This window comes from Protomyctophum parallelum (assembly GCF_964188405.1).
Source record: "Protomyctophum parallelum genome assembly, chromosome: 5".
In the NCBI taxonomy this organism is placed as follows: Eukaryota; Metazoa; Chordata; class Actinopteri; order Myctophiformes; family Myctophidae; genus Protomyctophum; species Protomyctophum parallelum.
In genome coordinates this window covers 11,042,375-11,062,707 of record NC_139702.1, presented here as the reverse complement: position 1 = coordinate 11,062,707, position 20,333 = coordinate 11,042,375, and the positions used below count along the sequence as shown (strand labels likewise).

Genomic DNA, 20,333 nt, shown 5'->3' with positions numbered 1-20,333 from the left:
CACATGTATGTACACATCACAAAAGAAACAGTGTAAAGTGTAAATGACAAGTGTCTTTTACAAGGGTCTCAATAGTTCAGAAATGGGGTTTGTTTATAAGCTGGTCCTCCTGCTTACCAGCAGTACTAGAGGTCCTGGTAGCATAGAAAATCCAGCAGTACTTAGAGGTCCTGGTAGGATATAAAACTACCGGTAACAGTACTAGAAGTCCTGGTAGGATAGATTTCAAACCAGCAGTAACTTAAGTGAGTAAAACTGCACATTTATGTGTTCTCGCTTTTTTCTTCTGTTTGATGTAATTCACTTTGTAACTTTGTTTTGATAAATGCTCTATAAATAAAGTTGTAGGCCTATTATAATTGTGTCTGAGAACTTAAGACTAAATATTACATTTTTAATGTATTTTATTTAGAATGTGGACTGGTGACCACATATCCTTATATTATATATATTTTTCCATTTGTGAGACACTCGGTCAGACGGCGGATGCTTGCATTTACTGGAGAAATGAATGTCCACGCCAGTTTCGGTTTCGTTTCAACTAATAATGCTTGATTACTTTTTCTTCCTTTTACAAAGATAAATGAAAAGAACACTAAACTTGTAGCTAATCTCCTGCAATCAAGGTCTAACTCACTCACGCCCCCTAGCATGCAGCACCTTTCATATATAAAGAGACCTGTTGAGCACACTATAGCCATTAGTACACACACAATACAACAAATACAATATTATTTATTTTGGATATAAATAATTGGGTCCTATCTTACTCTTACCTGTTCCTGTGTTTTATGCTTACTGCTGTTGATGACAACTACATTTACCTATAATAATACACCTAAACACATCTAGTAGGATGCTAGGATGGGATGTATGGGGTAGCCTAAGATTTAGACTTGTAGATGTCTTTTGTCAATTCTGACATTTTGGAAATGTCAGAATCGATAATAAAATACATCTACGAGCGCTGGCGCTTTGGCATGGGGGGTCAGATCAACATGGAATGAATTCTGTACTGGCCATATAAGGAGCATGTCTTGAATGTACACGGTTTGATGAGGTCAGATCAACATATGGAATGTCAACAGGTCAGCTCCATACAGTATCTATCAATCAACCAATTGAATGTAGCAGCATAGATACCTTTATTATGGTGGAAGAGCTGAGGGAGGTGGGAGTTATATCACTTTTAAAAGGTTAATTAGTGCAGCAGAGGATAATGTTGGGAGAGGCTCTGTGATTACATTTATTACAGAAACTGGTTTATGTGATAGATTGTAAATAAGAAATTTAGATTAACAGAAGGGGGCGGTAATTCAACTATTTGGATGCCAACCGCCATGAAACCCCACGAAGAAGAAGAAGAACCAGAAGAAGAAGAACAAACATGGTGGAACACCGTGGACTGTTGACAACAACATCCACAAAACAAACGTACAAACCCATTTCTTCTTCAACCGCAACTGTTGAGCTTGAAGCGATCCACTCATGTCTACCAACAGCAGCGACTCGTTCCACGCCCAGCTGGCCTCGGTGATCGAAGTCCTGGCGAACAGCGCGGTGGCAGAGATCTGCAAGCTGGTGGATGATGGCTACGCGGTGCTGCGGCTGGAGATCACCCAGAACCAGAGGGAGATAGACGGCCTCAGGAGGAAGCTGCTGGTCGCCAAGTTCCAGACATCCAGACGGAACATCCACCAACTGGACAAACTGAGCGCTCTGAGACGCAGCAGCAACGCCGTGCATGTAATTGTGAGCCCAAGTATTTTATTTCATTTTAACATTGAATATTGGTTATTGGACCATATCAATTAATTTATATTTGTGTTTATCATTCCTGCCAACCTCTGAACATTCTTGCATCTGAAGAGTGTAAGATTCAAGGATTGTTCTCAACGTTTAACAGAGTAATTTCCAGTAGTCTGGTGCATATTGGAGTTTGATTAAACTATGTGGGACTGTCTGGAGTCCAGACAGTCCCACATATATAAATTGCACTCCAGACTCTGGAGTGTATCCAGTAATAATCTACATAAAGCGTTTACCGTTTACATAGTTTACACACTGCCAGAAACAAAGTGGCAATGGCAACTTTGGCAAGAGAGACACAGAGAGAGACAGAGCTTCATTCACACCTTCCAACAAAAAACATTCAAATACTGCCATGACGATTTGCATGTCAAAAACCCAAGAAACGATGCAAATGAACATTGATACGCGCACGGCAGTGTTGTGTGTACTGCGTATACTGAGCGGCTGGTTGGTCTTTATGCAGACCCTTGACACACACAGGTTGACACACAAAACGGCTGAAATACCGAAATTAAGAAGAAACCATGGACTGTCAAGGAGAAATGGTTCAAATCAAGGAGGGCCGGCAGTTCTGCCTTATCGTAATGATTTGGTATAATAAATCACACCCGTGTTAAGTAAGTGGTGCAACTCCGTGGGGGGGGGGGGGGGGGGTTCCATAGGAACGCACCCAGGGTGCCGGCCCGATTCCGGCGAGCCGCCCTGTGTCCGAAATGGTTGAGAAATGACTGAGTTACCGTGTGGGGGTCCTTCTACTGTACTGTCACTGTACTATACTGGCACACCCGAAATCACCATATATACAGTTAATATGTGCGTGTGTTTGTGTTAGGTTGCGCACAGGTGGTGAAAAACAACCATGCTGTTTCCGTGCTCAGACGTACCCAGCCAGATGGTTCTAATACGCAGAATGAATAATGTGTCCTATGGTCAAAAACAGGCTATGGATTTAATACTTTTATACCAGTGTTTTAAAAAATGGAAAAATAGCCATGTTATTTCTATTTTTCAAAAGATGAATTCATACAGATAAATAGAAATGATTAATGATTACACAAAATCATTTGGATTATCTTGAGTAATTAAGATATGGTGAATTATGTATTAATTGTGACAGGGGACCCGCGGACCTTCGGCGCCCAGCAGAGCCAGATGTAACCCTGTGACCAAGAGCTCAACACAGGGAACAGGAGGAGAGGAGGAGGACGGGAGCGCTGGCTTTCCTATCATCTTGAAGGTGGAGGGTGACTGCAGCACACTCAACAAAAGTAATCTATTTCCTCCTTTTTCTCCTCTTTTTAAATTCCAATAGCAAAAGTTTTCAAAATAACAAAATAGCAGATCTATAGCTTCATCAGTCAGGAAGTACAGTACACACTCGATTTGTTGATCCATAATAACATAAATCAAAACACTGTGAAACTGAAAACAACATGCTTCTTGAATATATAATCAGTAATCAATAATTGAAACAAAAATAAACGACAGCCCAACTCTGCTCATTCTCTTTACTTTCAGAATTTTTATAACCAATTGACAATTTACTTCTTTCAGACATTCAACCCACAGTCAAACAGGGCAGTGATACAAACACAAGGGCATCTGCAAGCATCCAGTCCTCCAGGCCTAGATCCCTCGCTGTAGAGCCTGAGAATCATCTTCGCCAAGTCGACCAGCGATTCCACGCCCATGCGCCACCACACAACAAAGCAACTGCCAGTCACCACAGCAACGGAAACGCAAGTGCAGAGAGCCACCATCCATCATCTGAACACAATAACAGATTCACCGGCTCCACACGTCACAACGATTGCAACCTGTTCACCAGTGCATCTGAGTGGGCAGAAGCTGGTGCAGGCATAGAGGTGTGGAATAACGCTGGCAGCCTAACCACAGGGAACTGTTCTCTGGACCCTCCATATAACTCAGGCCCACATCAAGAGGGGAGAACTGGGAGCAATAGTGATGGCAGAGAGCGTTCTTCTGGAGCTTCAGAGGACCGGGAAGGAGATGTCTTTGGCGAGCCAAGTAACGTTGCTCCACCCCTGGCTGGTAATCTGGACTGGGAACCCGATATGGTGGTGGTGGATTCTGTTCCAATTAAAGTGGAGGCAGACATGAGCTCAGAGTGGAGCATAATAAACAGGGATGGGATAACCAGGTCTGCCAAACAGAGACTCAAGAAACACGGGAGAGAGGAGGAGCTAGAAGCAGCACACTCAACCCCGACACTGAGCACAGAGACCTTAGACAGAACTACAGGTTTAAAGTCAAGTTTGGTTGTTGTTAATAGTGCCACTTCCTATGGTGACCTCTCTTTCCCCTCCTCGTTCTCTGCAATCAAAACCCCCAGGCATGTTTTACACCCTCAGGCAAACCGAGGAGACAATCAGTCGTCCCTCAACGAAAGTGCAGCTTCCTCTGCTATCGAGTTTAGCAGGCTCCTGAGCTCCATCCCGCCTATGGCGCTACCCGCCCAGCCAGCCCGTGACGCCAGAGGGCAATCACTCCGTTGCGAGCTCTGCGGGAAGACCTTCAGCAAGTTCCAGTCCCTGCAGCTGCACCAGCGCGTGCACACGGGCGAGAAGCCGTACAGCTGTCGCCACTGCTCCAAGCGCTTCTCCTACCAGCATCAGAAGAAGAACCACGAGCGCGTTCACACCGGAGAAAAGCCATTCAGCTGCCCCATCTGTGGCAAATGCTTTGTGCAGTCCAACAACATGAAGAGACACCTCAGCATCCACACGTGAGGGTGTTGTTGCTACAGCATTAAAATAAAAAAATAACGCACGTCTCTGGTGCTGAGCCAAACTGCAAAACGGATGAATCATGCAAAACACGAGGGCTCGCACAGCCCCAGCATACGATAGAGAACAGATCACTGATGTGATGCCGTTGTTGCCACTGAGTCAGTATCCACAGCACAGAGAACATCAGTGAGGAGATGGCGTAGCCGCTACACCATTGCTACACTGTAGCGAGCCTGTGTTGTTGTTGTTTTTGTTTGTTTTTCCCTAAATCATTTTTTATCCCACGATTTTGTAACCCATTTTTCACCCCTGTGTCAATGATCTAATCCTGGGCTCTACACACCCTCCGCCAACCTGGGGAGAGCAACGGACTTGAACTCATGCTTTCTTCATGCATGAGTGTCAAGTGCCAAGTTGCTCCTTCACACCTGACAGGGGGGAGTTTCCCTGGTTGGACGTAGCGCGTGGAAGGAACACGTTATTCCAACCAGTTCTGGTTGGCCACGGGGAGGCAGTTTAGAGACCAGGATTACTGTGTGTTTTTTGTGAGGGTACCTACCCTATGGGACACGGGGAGAACATGCAAACTCCACACAGAATGGCCCTTTCGCCAACCCTGCCTCGGGTATGGGCACTGATGATACAGAGGAGAGAACATGCCGCCAGCACCCACAGCGTCCCCAGCGGGAATCGAACCCAGGACCTTCTAGCTGTGAGGCGACGGCACTACCAACTGTGCCCCCTGTTGTTTGTTTTTACCATTATACTTAACAATGCTCTTTATTCAATACATTATATACAGTATATATATGTTAATGATGTTTAGAATTTTTAAAACACTTAAAACACGTAATATGTGGTTTTAGATATTTTAGATTTTATTTGACATCATGGACACTGCTAAAATTTAAATATCTAAAACCACATATTACACACAAAGACCCCAGGAAAGTCTTCTAAATCTCCTAAATGTCATTAACAGATATTTTTTTGCAAAAAGGGTTAAGTGTCTCTTTAAGATGTTCATGGCACGCCTTGCATTATTCTCGTGCTGCTCTTGTCGTGTGATGTCCACTCTGACATAAGCGGCCAGATATGCGCCACGAACAGCTTCAGAGACCTGTAACCCGTCTGGATATAACTCTCGTGTTTGCTGTCCAGTAGCTTTTCCATCTGTGGTAGGATGGAGGTACACAGGTCTAGTTTCTGTACTGCAGGTTTAACGTTTAAAATGTTGAGAACGTCCACAATGATGCAACGTGTCACCAATGGCTACAGCGGTGTCCATAGCCACCTTCACATCTGTGTGGTGTGGTGACCTTCAGTCATCTGAGACAGGACCTCCTCGTCGTTCAGGCCAGTGGGATCACGTGACGATGGTTAGAACTAAGTCAGCCACATTGAGCCCTATGGGCTCGCTCTTGGCAGAGGGGATCAAACTAGGCAGTGTTTTGGGCTTGGCGAGCACTGGCGTGCACATACATTTAGAGGGGCAGGCGTTCAAGTGAAAAAAGGGCACCTTGTGCAGTGCATGGAACAGTCTGGTTGCCTTAATAGTGTATGATTTATAGATTTTGGGGCCTAAAAATCAAGCTTTTTTAATCAAGAATTTATGGTCCACATACCATAGCTGCAACACGGTGGGAATGCTGCCACACTCCCTCCGTACACACAGCAGCCATCTGGGTTGAACAGGACACACCTGACGGGCCCTGTCTCTCCTGAAGAGCCGATCATGAGCAATTTCTCCACGTCCCATATTTTGATTGTCCTGTCCGAGCTGCCTGATGCCAGTAGATATTCTGTAGTGTGGAACTGAACATTGTTGAAGGGGTCCGCAGACTGAGCTGTGATCACCTTCCCTGCAGTTAGGTCCCAAAGCCATATTGCAGCTACACTTGGTTACTTGTAACACAGGCTCCAACAATAGCAGATCTATAATAGATGTAATTGTAAATCGGCTGTTTTCAGTGTGCGACACATGCACACAGCTAAGTAGGCCTATACATAAATCAGGCCACAGGTGTTGGTGCATGGGTGATGCTTTATTGGATGTGGGCAAATGTTAAGTAACTGGGACAAAGTTATACAATATTGGACCTTTCGGGAACAAACTATAAAATAAGTGATTATCTAATATAATGCTGATGCTTATAATAAAAATGCCCGGTTCTCAATTATTCGATTAATCCAAAGTAATAGAATAATCGTGAAGAAAATAATGTATAGTTGGTCACCTTGGCTGAGCGCCCACTGATTCACAACAACCAATCAAATCCTCATTTGACAGTAAGTTCATTACATCAGATCAGTGGAAACCAAGGTTATTGATGGAAGAAGATACGGTGAGGTCAGGCCATGAAACAAGTATTTTACAAAGGTCTCAATCGTTCCAAAATAAATAGTGTTGATGCATCTGCTCCCTAGCCTAGAGGTCCTGGTAGGATATTAGACTAGCAGTAGGAGTCCTGGTAGGATAGATAGAAAAGTGTGAGTAAAGTGTTTTTGTATTTCAAACAAACTGCACATAACATTCTCATGTGTTCTTGTTTGACTTTCCTTCCGTTTGGTATACTTTGTAACTGTTTTGATAAATGCTCTATAAACAAAGTTATATTATTGTGTCAGACTCCGACTACATTTACCAATGAGGATCAGTAAAGGTTTATCTTATCTAATAATACAAACACCTGTGTGCTTGCTGGATGGGATGGATGGTGTCTAGAGTTATCACTCACTTATTTCTATTCAAACTCTGGTCTGTGTGAGAATGAATGTGGGATCTCAGTCAAGGCATAACGAGAAATAAAAATATTTTAATGTTGCAGTCCAGATGTAACTGTTAATAAAGTAGTCATTGACGGTATATAATAAAGAAAAAACGAATACAACATGACGTCTTATCTATTTACTGATTTAAGAGCTGGTCAATAATCCCGCCTATTGTATCCGGTTATTTCCACGTATGCGTTCACGCACACATACAAGCAGTTTCCGTATCCGAATCAGAACCGGATCTGCAAACTGCGAAACGAATAGAACCTATTCCAGTCAAGAGGTATATCCAGTCAAGCTAGTTGCGGTTTTTACTCCATGCACTAGGTGTCCTAAATCGAATGAATACTTTTAGCACCGCACGATAGTCCTTGACAAATAGACCGGAAGACCGCACCAGGCAGAAGAAGAACAAACATGGCGGACTGTTGACAACAACATCCACAAAACAAACCTATTTCTTCTTCAACAGCGACTGTTAAGTGATCAGATCCACTCATGTCTACCAACAGTAGCGACTCGTTCCACGCCCAGCTGGCCGCGGTGATCGAGGTCCTGGCGAACAGCGCGGTGGCAGAGATCTGCAAGCTGGTGGATGATGGCTACGCGGTGCTGCGGCTGGAGATCACCCAGAATCAGAGGGAGTTAGACGGCCTCAGGAGGAAGCTGCTGGTCGCCAAGTTCCAGACATCCAGACGGAACAACCACCACTTGGACAGACTGAGCGCTCTGAGACGCAACAGCAGCGCCCTGCATGTGAGTCCACTAGGACTGTTGTGTTGTCAGTATTTTTGTGGAAGAAGAAATCTTCCATTCCTTCCTGCCAATCTCTGAACCTAAAGACTGTAAGATTCAAGGATTTTCATCCAAGTCGAGGGTTTACAAATATTTAACAGAGATGTAATTTTCAGTCTTGCTTGCTTTACTAACATAGGATCCATTACAAAGTTTAAAGTAGACTTACAGATGACAAAATTATTTGATAGCAATTAAAGAGCCATTTAAATGGCAGCTAATTTCTTAAAAGTGACTATCTATTCTCTTTATGATTGCGTTAAATTACAATGTATCACTTGGATACATGTTGTGATGTGTCATGTGTACGGGACTGGGGTGCAAAATTGCAAATCCAGTCATACATCTACATAAAGCGACAGTAAAAAGTGTGCATGCGTGCCAGAAACAAAGTGGCAATGGCAAGAAAGACAGATTGATAGAGAGAAGACAGAGCGTCTCACACCTTCCAACTAGTAAAAAACATTCAAATACTGCCATGGTGATTTGCATGTCAGAACTCAGAACCAAGAAACTACGCAAATGAATATTATGGCAGTTGAGTAGGGTGTGTAGCGTACCATATAGGCTACTGACTGAGCACTAGAGGCCAGCTGGTTGTAGCCGCAATTTGCAACTCTAGATTTTTTTACAATCTGTTGAATCTAGAGTTGCAACACCCTCCATCCACTTCCTATTCATGATTTTCGGTTTCTGATCTGCTGGTCTTAAATGACGTTAAACTCACCAACATTGCAGCTGTAGTCCAAGCTTGAATTATCCTCTTTCAATCTGCCGAGCTTGTTTTTCATAAAAATCCACCGTAGACATGTTATGAGTTACTTTCTGTCCAAAATATTCCAAGAGTGACATTTCCGAGCCGCCATTTGTATTTTTGCAACGTGCCGTAAAACAAGATGTGAGGGGGAGCGCTTGTTTAATAGAAGGCTGTGTGTGATGGGGCGTCGCACTGTGTCTGCCTCTTCTTTGGGTGTCTTACCTGCGCAGGTAAGATTCTATTAAACAAGCGCTCCCCCTCACATCTTGTTTTACGGCACGTTGCAAAAATACAAATGGCGGCTCGGAAATGTCACTCTTGGAATATTTTGGACAGAAAGTAACTCATAACATGTCTACGGGGGATTTTTATGAAAAACAAGCTCGGCAGATTGAAAGAGGATAATTCAAGCTTGGACTACAGCTGCAATGTTGGTGAGTTTAACGTCATTTAAGACCAGCAGATCAGAAACCGAAAATCATGAATAGGAAGTGGATGGAGGGTGTTGCAACTCTAGATTCAACAGATTGTAAAAAAATCTAGAGTTGCAAATTGCGGCTAAGCTGGTTGGTCTTATGTGGGCCATGATTAGACCTAGAATGCCTGTGATCATTGAATTATACTTCATACATTTTCATGTATCACAGGGCCACAGGCATAGATCCCTTCTGGTAATGCTGGTAGAATTGAAACATCGGTGGCATAAATGTGATAAATGCTCTGTTTGTACTCACCCATTAAATAATTCCAAAGACGTGGAGTGAAAAATGGTCCTCTAGTTTTATATCCATGTAAAAGTTCTGGCACAAAATGTGTATTTAGTCAATTATCTCCACTTTTTCAAGAGATGCACGCGGACATCTTTCTCTCCGGGTGAGGGGACGTATTTGTAAACGGGACGTATTTGTCAAATCAGTTCATCGATTATTCCGGCCCCCCTCGTCCGGAGAGAAAGATGTCCGTGTGCATCTCTTGAAAAAGTAGAGATAATTGACTAAATACACGTTTTGTGCCAGAACTTTCACATGGATATAAAACTAGAGGCCATGATGAGATCTGGTTCATCTGGTTTTGACCAGATGAAGAGCCTTGGCTCGAAACGTCAAATGACCTTTTGGAGCATAGTGTGCAGGTTCCCTTCTCTTTTCCTTTGTCACTTTTTGAACCCAGCACCTCCATGAAGTGATGTGCGTATTTTACTATAGTTTCTGAAGGAGTCATGAGGAGAAATTGTTGAAATCAAGGAGGGTTGGCCGGTCTGGTTTATTATAATGGAAAATTGTACATTCAGGTATATTACAAATCACACCCGTGTAAAGTGAGGGGCACTTATCATCATACATCATCTCATTCCGGCCACTGAGAATTTGCATCCTCACCTTCATCTGTTACGCAATGTTTGTGTTTACACAAACACACAAAACTGTCCGTTCATTATCAAATCGCATTTTATGTTTGTATTAGGATTATGACAATGTTTGTGTTTACAACACACTAAATGCTGGACATAGGAGGGCCCTCAAAAATATCCTCAGTCAATAGAATGAAAATACTGACAATGATTGGTTCTAATACTCAAAATAAATAATATGATCAAAACAGGCTATGGATTGGATTTAATACTGCCAGTGTTGGCAAAATAGCCATAGGTCATCTATTTCTATTTTTTTCCAAAAGAGTAATTACTAATTCATACAGATGGATTATGCAAAATCGATTAAGTTATGGTGATTCATTATGTATTCATTGTGACAGGTGACCCGTGGACCATCGGTGCCCAGCAGAGCCAGATATAACCCCGTGACCAAGAGCTCAACACAGGAAACAGGAGGAGAGGAGGAGGACGGGGGCGCTGGCTTTCCTATCATCTTGAAGGAGGAGGGTGACGGGAACACTCTCAAAGGTACTCGTCATTGATCTGATACCCTGCAGGTGTTGAAGCTGGCATCCGTAGGGTTTCTTACAAGACAAAATGTTTACCTCTGTAGTCTGTTATTGGTCAAGGGCTCGATTATACAACAAAAGTGATTAACCCATTTTCTTTTTTGAGGGGCCCCTCCTCTATACAGGTTTAATGTTTGTTTTTAGTTCGTTTGTTTAAAAAGAATGCCATTGACAATGAAGAGAAATTAATGTTTGTTTTGTCCCTAACACAACACATTAAATCCCATTAACAACAAGGAGAATTTAATGTTTGTTTTGACACAGTTTGTTTTTACATCACCTAATCATAGCAACATGAGTTAAACTTTAATGTATTGGCGCCCCTCACTTCATACAGGTGTGATTCTTTTCACAATAGCAAAGGTTAAAAAAGAGAGAAAATAAATCACACCCTTGTGAAGTGAGGAGTGCTCTTATCATCATACGTCATCATCTCATTCTCAACCAATGGCACATCTCCCACCACATCACGCCATCCAATCACAATTTGCGTCCTCACTTTTGTCTTTAATGTTTGTGTTTACACAAACACTCAAAGTTAGTATGTCTATCTAGCTTCATGAGTCAACTCATTTTGAGCTTGTGGAGCTATTTTTGCATGAAACCTTTTTATGATGAACTAGAATAAGGAACAAGTGGTTAATAATCACGCTAATCGATTTGTTGATTTATAACAACATAAATAAAGCACATTATGAAAACATGCTTCTTGATTATTTAATTAATCAGTAATCAATAGAATAATTGATATTATCAGGTGTAAAGGAGCAACTTGGACACTCAGGCATGAAGGAAGCATGAGTTCAAGTCCGTTGCTCTCCCCAGGTTGGCGGAGGGTGTGTAGAGCCCAGGATCACATTAGATAAATGGGTTACAAAATCGTGGGATAAAAAGTATAAAAAAAATAAAAAAGAATAATTGATATGAAAATAAACAACAGCCCTACTCTTCTTTACTTTTCAGAAGTTTGATAACCAACTGTTCATTTTCTCCTCTTTCAGACATTCAACCCACAGTCAAACGGGGCAGTGATCCAAACACAAGGGCATCTGCAAGCATCCAGTCCTCCAGACCTAGATCTAGAACCTTCGCTGTAGAGCCTGAAAATCATCTTCTCCACGTCGACCAGCAATTCCACGCCCATGCGCCACCACACAACAAAGCTACTGCCAGTCACCACAGCAACGGAAATGCAAGCAGAGAGAGCCACCATCCATCAACTGACCGCAATAACAGATTCACCACCACAAGTCACGACGATGACAACCTGTTCACCAGTGCATCTGAGTGGGCAGAAGCTGGTGTAGGCATAGAGGTGTGGAATAACGCTGGCAGCCTAACTACAGGGAACTGTTCTCTGGACCCTCCACATAACTCAGGCCCACATCAAGAGGGGAGAACTGGGAGCAACACTGATGGCAGAGAGGGTTCTCCAGGAGCTTTAGAGGAACAGGGAGGACACGTTTCTGGCGACCCCAGTAACGTTGCTCCACCCCTGGTTGGTAATCTGGACTGGGAACCCGATATGGTGGTGGTGGATTCTGTTCCAATTAAAGTGGAGGCAGACATGAGCTCAGAGTGGAGCATAATAGACAGGGATAGGATAACCAGGTCTGCCAAACAGAGACTCAAGAAACACGGGAGAGAGGAGGAGCTGGAAGCATCTCGTTCAGCCCTGACACTGAGCACAGAGACCTTAGACAGAACTACAGGTTTAAAGTCAAGTTTGCTTGATATTAACAGTGTGTCTTCCTGCGGCGACCTCTCCTCCTTCTCCTCATTTTCTTCTCCAATCAAAACCATCAGGCAGGTTTTACACCCTCAGGCTAACCGAGGAGACAATCAGTCGTCTTCCCTCAACGAAATTGCCGCCTCCTCTGCTAGGGAGTTTAACAGACTCCTCAGCTCCATCCCGCCTATGGCGCTACCCGCCCAGCGGGACCACGACACCGGAGGTCAACCGTTCCGTTGCGAGCTGTGCGGGAAGAACTTCAGCAAGTTCCAGTCCCTGCGGCGGCACCAGCGAGTGCACACAGGTGAGAAGCCGTACGGCTGTCGCCACTGCTCCAAGCGCTTCTCCCACCAGCATCAGATGAAGAACCACGAGCGTGTTCACACGGGTGAGAAGCCGTTCCGCTGCCCCATCTGTGGCAGGTGCTTCGTGCAGTCCAACCATATGAAGAGACACCTCAGCATCCACACGGCGGAGGACAAGTCAATGAGGTGATGAAGAATGAAACCTCAGCATGACAGATGAGGACAGATCAGTGATATGATGAAAGGACAGATGAGGTGATGGTGCATAGCCGTTGCCTTTTGATATGAGAGCAGTCCAGTAACTGGGACAAAGTAACTCTGCAATAGGATGTGTACTATTAAATTGATCTGGAAAATCACACACATGGGAGACTTTCCAGTTTGCTAGAAAACCAAAAGTTTAGGTTGGACACAAAATGTACACAAGGGTTAGTATGCGAAATATAATATCAGAAATATTGTCAAAATATTGAATAGCGTTTTGGAGTTAAGACACCAAATACTGTGCTATAATAAAATGCATGAATAATGGGTATGGTGCGTTCACACGAGGAAGATGCAAATATCACAGCATATTTGTCGCTTTGTATATCTGTTGCTCAGTCGTGTGAGATGTGTCATTGCAGCTACAGTTGTAGCTTTGTAGCTTTGCATCTGGAAGTTGAACCCAGCTCAGCTTCCATTTGTAGCTTTTGCAGCAGCTACAAACGTCGGATGCGTCTCTTTGCATCTTCATGTCGCTGGCTTCCATTGACAATGAATGGTAGACTGTATCTTTGCATCTGCCCGTGTGAATGCAGCATTAGGATCAAGCCTGATTTTTATTTTTATTTTAGGGCAAGGCCCCTGGGGCAGGCACAAAGGGAAAAGGCCAAATGTCACGGCAGCCAAGTCTTCAAATAAAACATTTAAGTTTGCGATAAAACTATTTGAAAACAAAAGAGAAATTAAATAACTTTTGTCGAGTTGTACAGAAAAGCTTTCGGTGCGTAGGCAAGTGCACATACATAATTAAAATGAAAGATACACTTCGGTCCCTACATTTCTAAACATTGCCCTCAATAAATGTAATAATGTATGCTCTTGTACCAAGCAGATAATCAGTGTGCAAGTGTATCTTTATTTTTTAAATATTAACTATTAGTGAAAGCTGTTTATTTCACAGGATAATGTCTTGGTACTTTTCACATTACCAATTTGTACAAACTCCCAAGTCAAAACATTATACACGTCTGAACCCTAGACTAATCGGAGTCACTGGACTGGTTGGAAGATGGGGTACAGAGAGTCTGGGGCAGTTGCAGTGTATGTTTTGGAGTTCGTTGGACCATATAGAGTTGTGTTTGGCCTCGTTTTGAGGATGCCAGCCACCATTTTGCAGTAGCATGCAAATTTCTTGTCTATGACGTGAAGGAGCATAACCCACCCTGTGCCTTGATGATGATATGGTCTTTAATGGTTGACAGGCTTGAGCAGTGAGCACCAGCAATTATTATTGCTGTTTTTATATTTTTTTATTGATTTTATAAATATTGCACCCCACCTTAAACAAGAGGCTAAATAACTATAGGCTACATTGGGTCCATTTGAAGACAGGTTCTTCAGGTTCTTGTTTTCCAAAAGTAATACAAGCTTTCCACCAGCAACGACGATAGCCTACTGGCTTCCTAATAGCTATAATCATTGCCAATCATTGAACATTATACTAACCCTGCCATTCTGAATGAAATGATAAAGTGTTTGTGAATATGTTAATTGTGGTGTTCATGATGAACTTTATTCAATGTTCTGCTGGTTGTCCTTCCAGAATTGATTGGTAACTATGAAGAAAAGCTAACTTTTAGTCTTGTGATGTCACTGATATTATACTGTCAAAAGAACACAGCACAGTGACAGCAGTGGTTCTCAAACATTGAATTGAATTAAGGACACCCAGTTTGGTATGTCAGTAGGTTATGGACCCAACTCAGAGAGTGAAATTGAACCAAATGCAGAGTCCATTTGGTTCACCTTTGTACACTTTTGGAGTTACAGACCTGTATGGGTTCATGTAGTACTTCAATTTCAATAATTTAGCCGGGGACCCCCAAGGACTCCTGGGGGTCCCCAAACCACTCTTTGAGAACCACTGTTATACAGTAACATACTTTGTATCACAAGAGATAATTAAAATACACAGAAGTGTGTCATACTGTCATGTATACTTGAAGGTGTTGAATTAAACTTGCATCATTCAAAATGGTATTGGAGAGGGACACATGGAGTTAAGCGATATTTAACGTGTTGGGATAGAGAATGTCTTGAATAAATTGTTAACATTTGATAACAATCTGAACCTTTTAATAACAATATTAGTTATCAAATAACCAAAAGTAGGTAAATGCACAGAAGTGAACCTAGTGAACCAATAAAAGGCTAATACAATTAAGCAACAAAAGTTGCCAAACTAACAATTAAAAGAAACTAGAGAAACAGCATTTGCGAAAGCAGGAGCAGTGTCTGGGAAGTGCATGTGCCATCACAAAATCCAGTGACCAAGGTCCAAAAGCAATCCAGTTTGAGTGGTCTGTAGGTCATTCCATGAACAATAAGGTCCAAAAACAATGCAAGGCTTTTTTGCCCCAGCCTCAGATTTTGTAGTGGCTCAGTAGTAGTGCTCTGTCTCCACAAACCCTTCTTGTCTGACAGTAAAACAGGAGCTCTCTTACAGGTGACTGCATACATTTTGTTAAAGTGGTCATTAGCCTGTGAAAGAAAGAGTAGCAAAACATGTAATGGTGGTGCACTGATACAGTCAACATCAAGTATAAGGTTAATAAGTGGTTAATGCTCAGATCTGCAAGCAGAAGTGAATCTTCAACACTGAGAAACTCCTGTTGAAGGAATTGCACCTCCCACTCATTCTGCACTAGTCTGAGACCATTGTAGCTCCTACATTGATGCAGGCGGCTTATACAAACAGAAAGCGTTTACAGACAGGACCCTTGTCTATAGCCCATGGTCTCGGACAGCATACTATAGCATGCCGTTTCCGGTTTTCATCATGTTTGAGGATTTGAAAAAAACACGAAAATAACTAAAAGTTTGAAACTACAAAACATTTCAAAGTAAAAAGGTTTCTAGGTCTAAGTATGTAGGACTAGTAGCATGCCAAAGTTTGTGCTATTGCCATTGAGAATTCATTGGGCGTTTAAGTTAATTAACTCAGAAACTTCAAAACATTTCAAAGTAAATGGTTCCAGCATGTGTGCCCACAGTAAGCTGAATTATAAAAAGTGTGAATTTCTAGGTGAAAGTGATTTTTTGACATGCCATAGAGCTGCCATTGTTGGATATTTCCAACAATGGATGTGATTAATCCGTTCTCAAATCTTCTATTAACGGCTAGAAGGTGTGCTGTCATGCTCATTTCAGCATGGCTGGATAGCCTATTTCAACCAATTGCTTGGTCAGAAGAACTACCTGTAGTAATATAAATATTTCATTCCACTTTTGTCTTTTTAAAATTTGTTCTGAGTACAACCAGAGGAGGGCTCAAGTACCACCAGTGGTACTAGTACCATCTGTTGGGAACCTCTGCCCTAGGGGACACGAGGAGAACATGTGGGGTACTTACCCTATAGGGGACACAAAGAAAACATGTGAGGGTACCTACCCTGGGCCTAGGGGACACGGGGAGAACATGCAAACTCCACACAGAAAGGCCCTTTCGCCAACCCTGCCCTCGGGTATGGGCACTGACGGCGCGGAGGAGAGAACACACCCCAGTGCCCACAGCTTCTCCAGTGGGAATCGAACCAAGGACCTTCTAGTTCTAGCTGTGAGGCGACAGCACTACCGACTGCATGAGCCACCGTGCCCCCAAATGTAGGCCTACTTAAAGTATACCAAAAGGAAAAGTAGACAAAGGATGGAGAGCTGGTAACCATTTGGTCTAATTTTAGGCTCTCAAGAAGTATAATTCATTATTGTTAAACATCTGCATTTCATAATTTACACGACATTTACCCATTTAGAGACATCATCACAGCATGGAAGTGTAGACAACATCTTATCCAACGACAACTCATTCGTACTCATTCATACGTGTTGGTGGCCTGTGATTGATTGATTGATTGAAGTATTCATTTAACAGTTTGCAGAATTACAGAACATTTCAAGCACAACTCAATACAAACTGTGAGTGGACGACCAATAAAGCACTAGACTTGTTTACCTTGTTCAATTCATCATAACATTTAGAGACATACAAATATACACTTCTAGAGAGAGAGAGAGAGAGAAGGTGAAGGACCCACAAATTATATAATATATAGCCTACAATCTGTCTGTCTGTCTGTCTGTCGTGCGTGCGTGCTTCGTATGCGTGCTAAATCCACACAGCTGTGATCCATTCACGACCAATGACCACTAGATCCGGATACAGTAGGCGGGGCTTATGATTTAAAATGGAGCCGCACGCGGTGCATAGCAGAATGTTTGGGGAATAGCTGCTGAAAGGTAAGGTTTGAGAGCTGCATGGTTTTTACTTTTTAGCCAACATTAACTCTGTTATTTTTTAAACATTAGTGTTGTTAGAACTTAGAAGGACTGTTGGTTGTTTGTTTATTGTGACTCTAAAAGGACAACAATATGAGGAATGTGTTGGTACTTTTTGAGACACAAACAAATAAACTAAAACAGGTGGTAGTTAAATAATTACATACTGAAGTACTGTGGACAATATATTGTATTATTTGGACACTTTACTAGTTATTTTGCAGATTTGCATTATTTAAAAATGTATCCTTTTGGCTACATTGCAATTTACCACTTGGCTACAACCACATTTTGACCATTTAGAAGTAGCTGATCTACAATCTCACAATGCATTGTGAGATTGTAGATCTGCTATATTCAGATTCTTTTTTTTCTTTCAAACATTTGAAATGTGACATTCTGCTTAATGAGTAAATTTGGTCATTTTTGTAAGTACATTTTGATGCCATACCCTTTTACTTTAGTACATAATTAAACAAGTTGTAACTGGCTCAGACACATTCATAAGATTAAGCTAAACTAAATGTCTCTCTGCTGGATGGAAAACTCAAATGTACAAACTTCTCAGAATTCAAAAGTAGCAGATCTACAAGTCCATTTCTACCATACAGAGCAACTTTATTTCAACTTTAAAGGGCCACTTCACCATCTTATTTGAAAGATTTTTGAGAAACCCTTTCCTGGGGTTTTTATGTGTTTTTAGATATTCTAGTATTTCAAATTGTCCATGGACTCCATGATGTCATGGACACTGGGCTGACTTCCTTCCTGAACTACAATTCCCACAATACTTTGGTCCACTGCTCCTCCTTGTGGATAGGGCTGTCTTAGACAACATGTAGTCCAGGAAGGAAGTGACTAAGTGAGCCAGGCCAGTGTCCATGACATCATGGATTCCATGGACTCTTTGAAATACTGAAATATCTAAACACATAAAACCCCCAAGAAAGGGTTTTGGATGCAGTCATCAGGAGATGGCTGATATTGGTAATGGAGTGTCTACTCGGCTGGGCTGAAACTTATAACGGTGCCAACGAACGCTCTTCCTGAGATTACGAGGCGTACAACCTATGCGGCTCTATTAAATACCGGCCATCTTCAACCAAGCGACGGAAGCCCCCCCCACGGTATGTACCTGGATTATATGTGGCTGTAGTAGAAACTAGGGCTGTGTCACCATTACATGTTAAATTGACCATTCATTGTCATACAAAGGATTACGATTAACAATTGTGTTTGCTGTTGACCATATGAATACGAAGTTCAAATTTCTTTATAGCTTTTAGCCTTCATAAAATAAATGGTTGCACAAGGCAGATTATAGCCCTAGAATGTCTGTTCCATACATTGCAGTATTTCACATACCAGAGCCATAGATCACTGCCGTAGACTTGAGGTTGCGGTATTTCACATACCAGAGCCATAGATCACTGCCGTAGACTTGAGGTTGCGGTATTTCACATACCAGAGCCATAGATCACTGCCGTAGACTTGAGGTTGCAGTATTTCACATACCAGAGCCATAGATCACTGCCGTAGACTTGAGGTTGCGGTATTTCACATACCAGAGCCATAGATCACTGCCGTAGACTTTAGGTTGCAGTGGCATAAATGTGGTCGGTACTCCATGTGTACATAATTCCAAAGACTTGAGAGTCGGATATGGTCCTCTAGTTTCACATCCATGTGAAAGTCCTTAAGATAAAATGTTTGTTTAGTCAAATGGCTCCACTTTTTCACAAGCTGCACCCAGACGGCTTTCTCTCCGGGCAAAGGCGCTCGGAATGACAGCTGGACTTTATCAAAACTTCCTTCGATCATCACAAACGTCATCAGGGAAACACAAGTTTGGGGCACAATTGGCAGGTGGTGTGATGAATTAATTACCCAGCACCTATCGCAACGCACCTGCCGATTGTGTGCCCCAAACATTTGTGCGTCCCTGGTCAATTGGTGATGATGTGTGTGTGGGGTGATCAGAGGAAGTTTTGGTAAATTCAGTCCAGCTTTCATTCCGGACCCCTTTGCCCGGTGTGAAAGGTGTCGGCTGCTGTGGAGATATTTGACTAAATACATGTTTTGTGCTGGAACTTTCACATGGAAATGAAACTAGAGGACAATATCTCACTAAGTCTTTGGAATTATTTAATGCGTGAGTACAAACTGAGCATTTATCACATTTATGCTGTGCATGTTGCGCCTCAACCAGAAGCAATGCGGGTTGTTCTATATCTGTGTATACAGGAATGTATGATAGTATATGAATGACCAGACATTCTATGGCTAGACTAATGTATATGCATTAATTGCATTCATACATTTCCAAAAATACATTAAAGTGACACCCCTTTTGCAAGCAGATCTTCTTTTAATAAGGTTAATAAGGTTTGGGAGATCAAAAATACTTTCCTAGTGATTTCTATGTGGGCAATATGAGTTTTTTGGTATTTCGACAATTCGACAATGAATTATTTTCTTTTCCCCTGCCATTTCAGAAAGTGAAGCTGACTGGAGGTGTGAACTCTATGCTGTTGCCACTCCTGGGTGCTGTTAGCAGTGAAGGTTAGTTAACCGTCTGATTCCTGCTGCTTGTTTAAGTGGGCTACATGTTACCATACCTTAGGTTGTGTATAGTTTCACTTCATTTGTGTGTATAATGCCAGTCCACATCACCGTTATGTGAATGTGGAGGCATGTGATTAATTTAACCTTTAACATAATTTACGGGTAAAGTCTGTCCACATCACATATGTATGTTCTCTTGTGTCTCCTTTCTCTTCTCTATTCTTTGGATTTAATAAAGTTATTTATTTTTTGTTGTCATAGTTTTTAATCGCATTTCGCTTTATTTTATTTAAGTAATTTCTTTCTTCTTGCCTATCTATTGCCCTAGTTCTTCACTAGTGTTTTATGTGTACAAATGT

The 20,333-nt window shown here is 42.2% G+C and overlaps 2 protein-coding genes across 2 annotated transcripts; both read left to right on the top strand.

Moving 5' to 3' along the window:
* The first annotated feature begins 1,388 nt into the window (after positions 1 to 1,388).
* Positions 1,389 to 7,407, top strand: LOC310859027 (uncharacterized protein). The gene is made up of 3 exons (XM_083765379.1): positions 1,389 to 1,752; positions 2,930 to 3,080; positions 3,367 to 7,407. Exons 1-3 carry the CDS (start codon positions 1,489 to 1,491, stop codon positions 4,560 to 4,562), a joined length of 1,611 nt encoding a protein of 536 aa, XP_083621505.1. The 5' UTR covers positions 1,389 to 1,488; the 3' UTR covers positions 4,563 to 7,407.
* A 267-nt stretch (positions 7,408 to 7,674) lies between these two features.
* Positions 7,675 to 14,945, top strand: LOC310858887 (uncharacterized protein). The gene is made up of 3 exons (XM_083765184.1): positions 7,675 to 8,093; positions 10,645 to 10,792; positions 11,835 to 14,945. Exons 1-3 carry the CDS (start codon positions 7,836 to 7,838, stop codon positions 13,058 to 13,060), a joined length of 1,632 nt encoding a protein of 543 aa, XP_083621310.1. The 5' UTR covers positions 7,675 to 7,835; the 3' UTR covers positions 13,061 to 14,945.
* Positions 14,946 to 20,333: the final 5,388 nt, after the last annotated feature.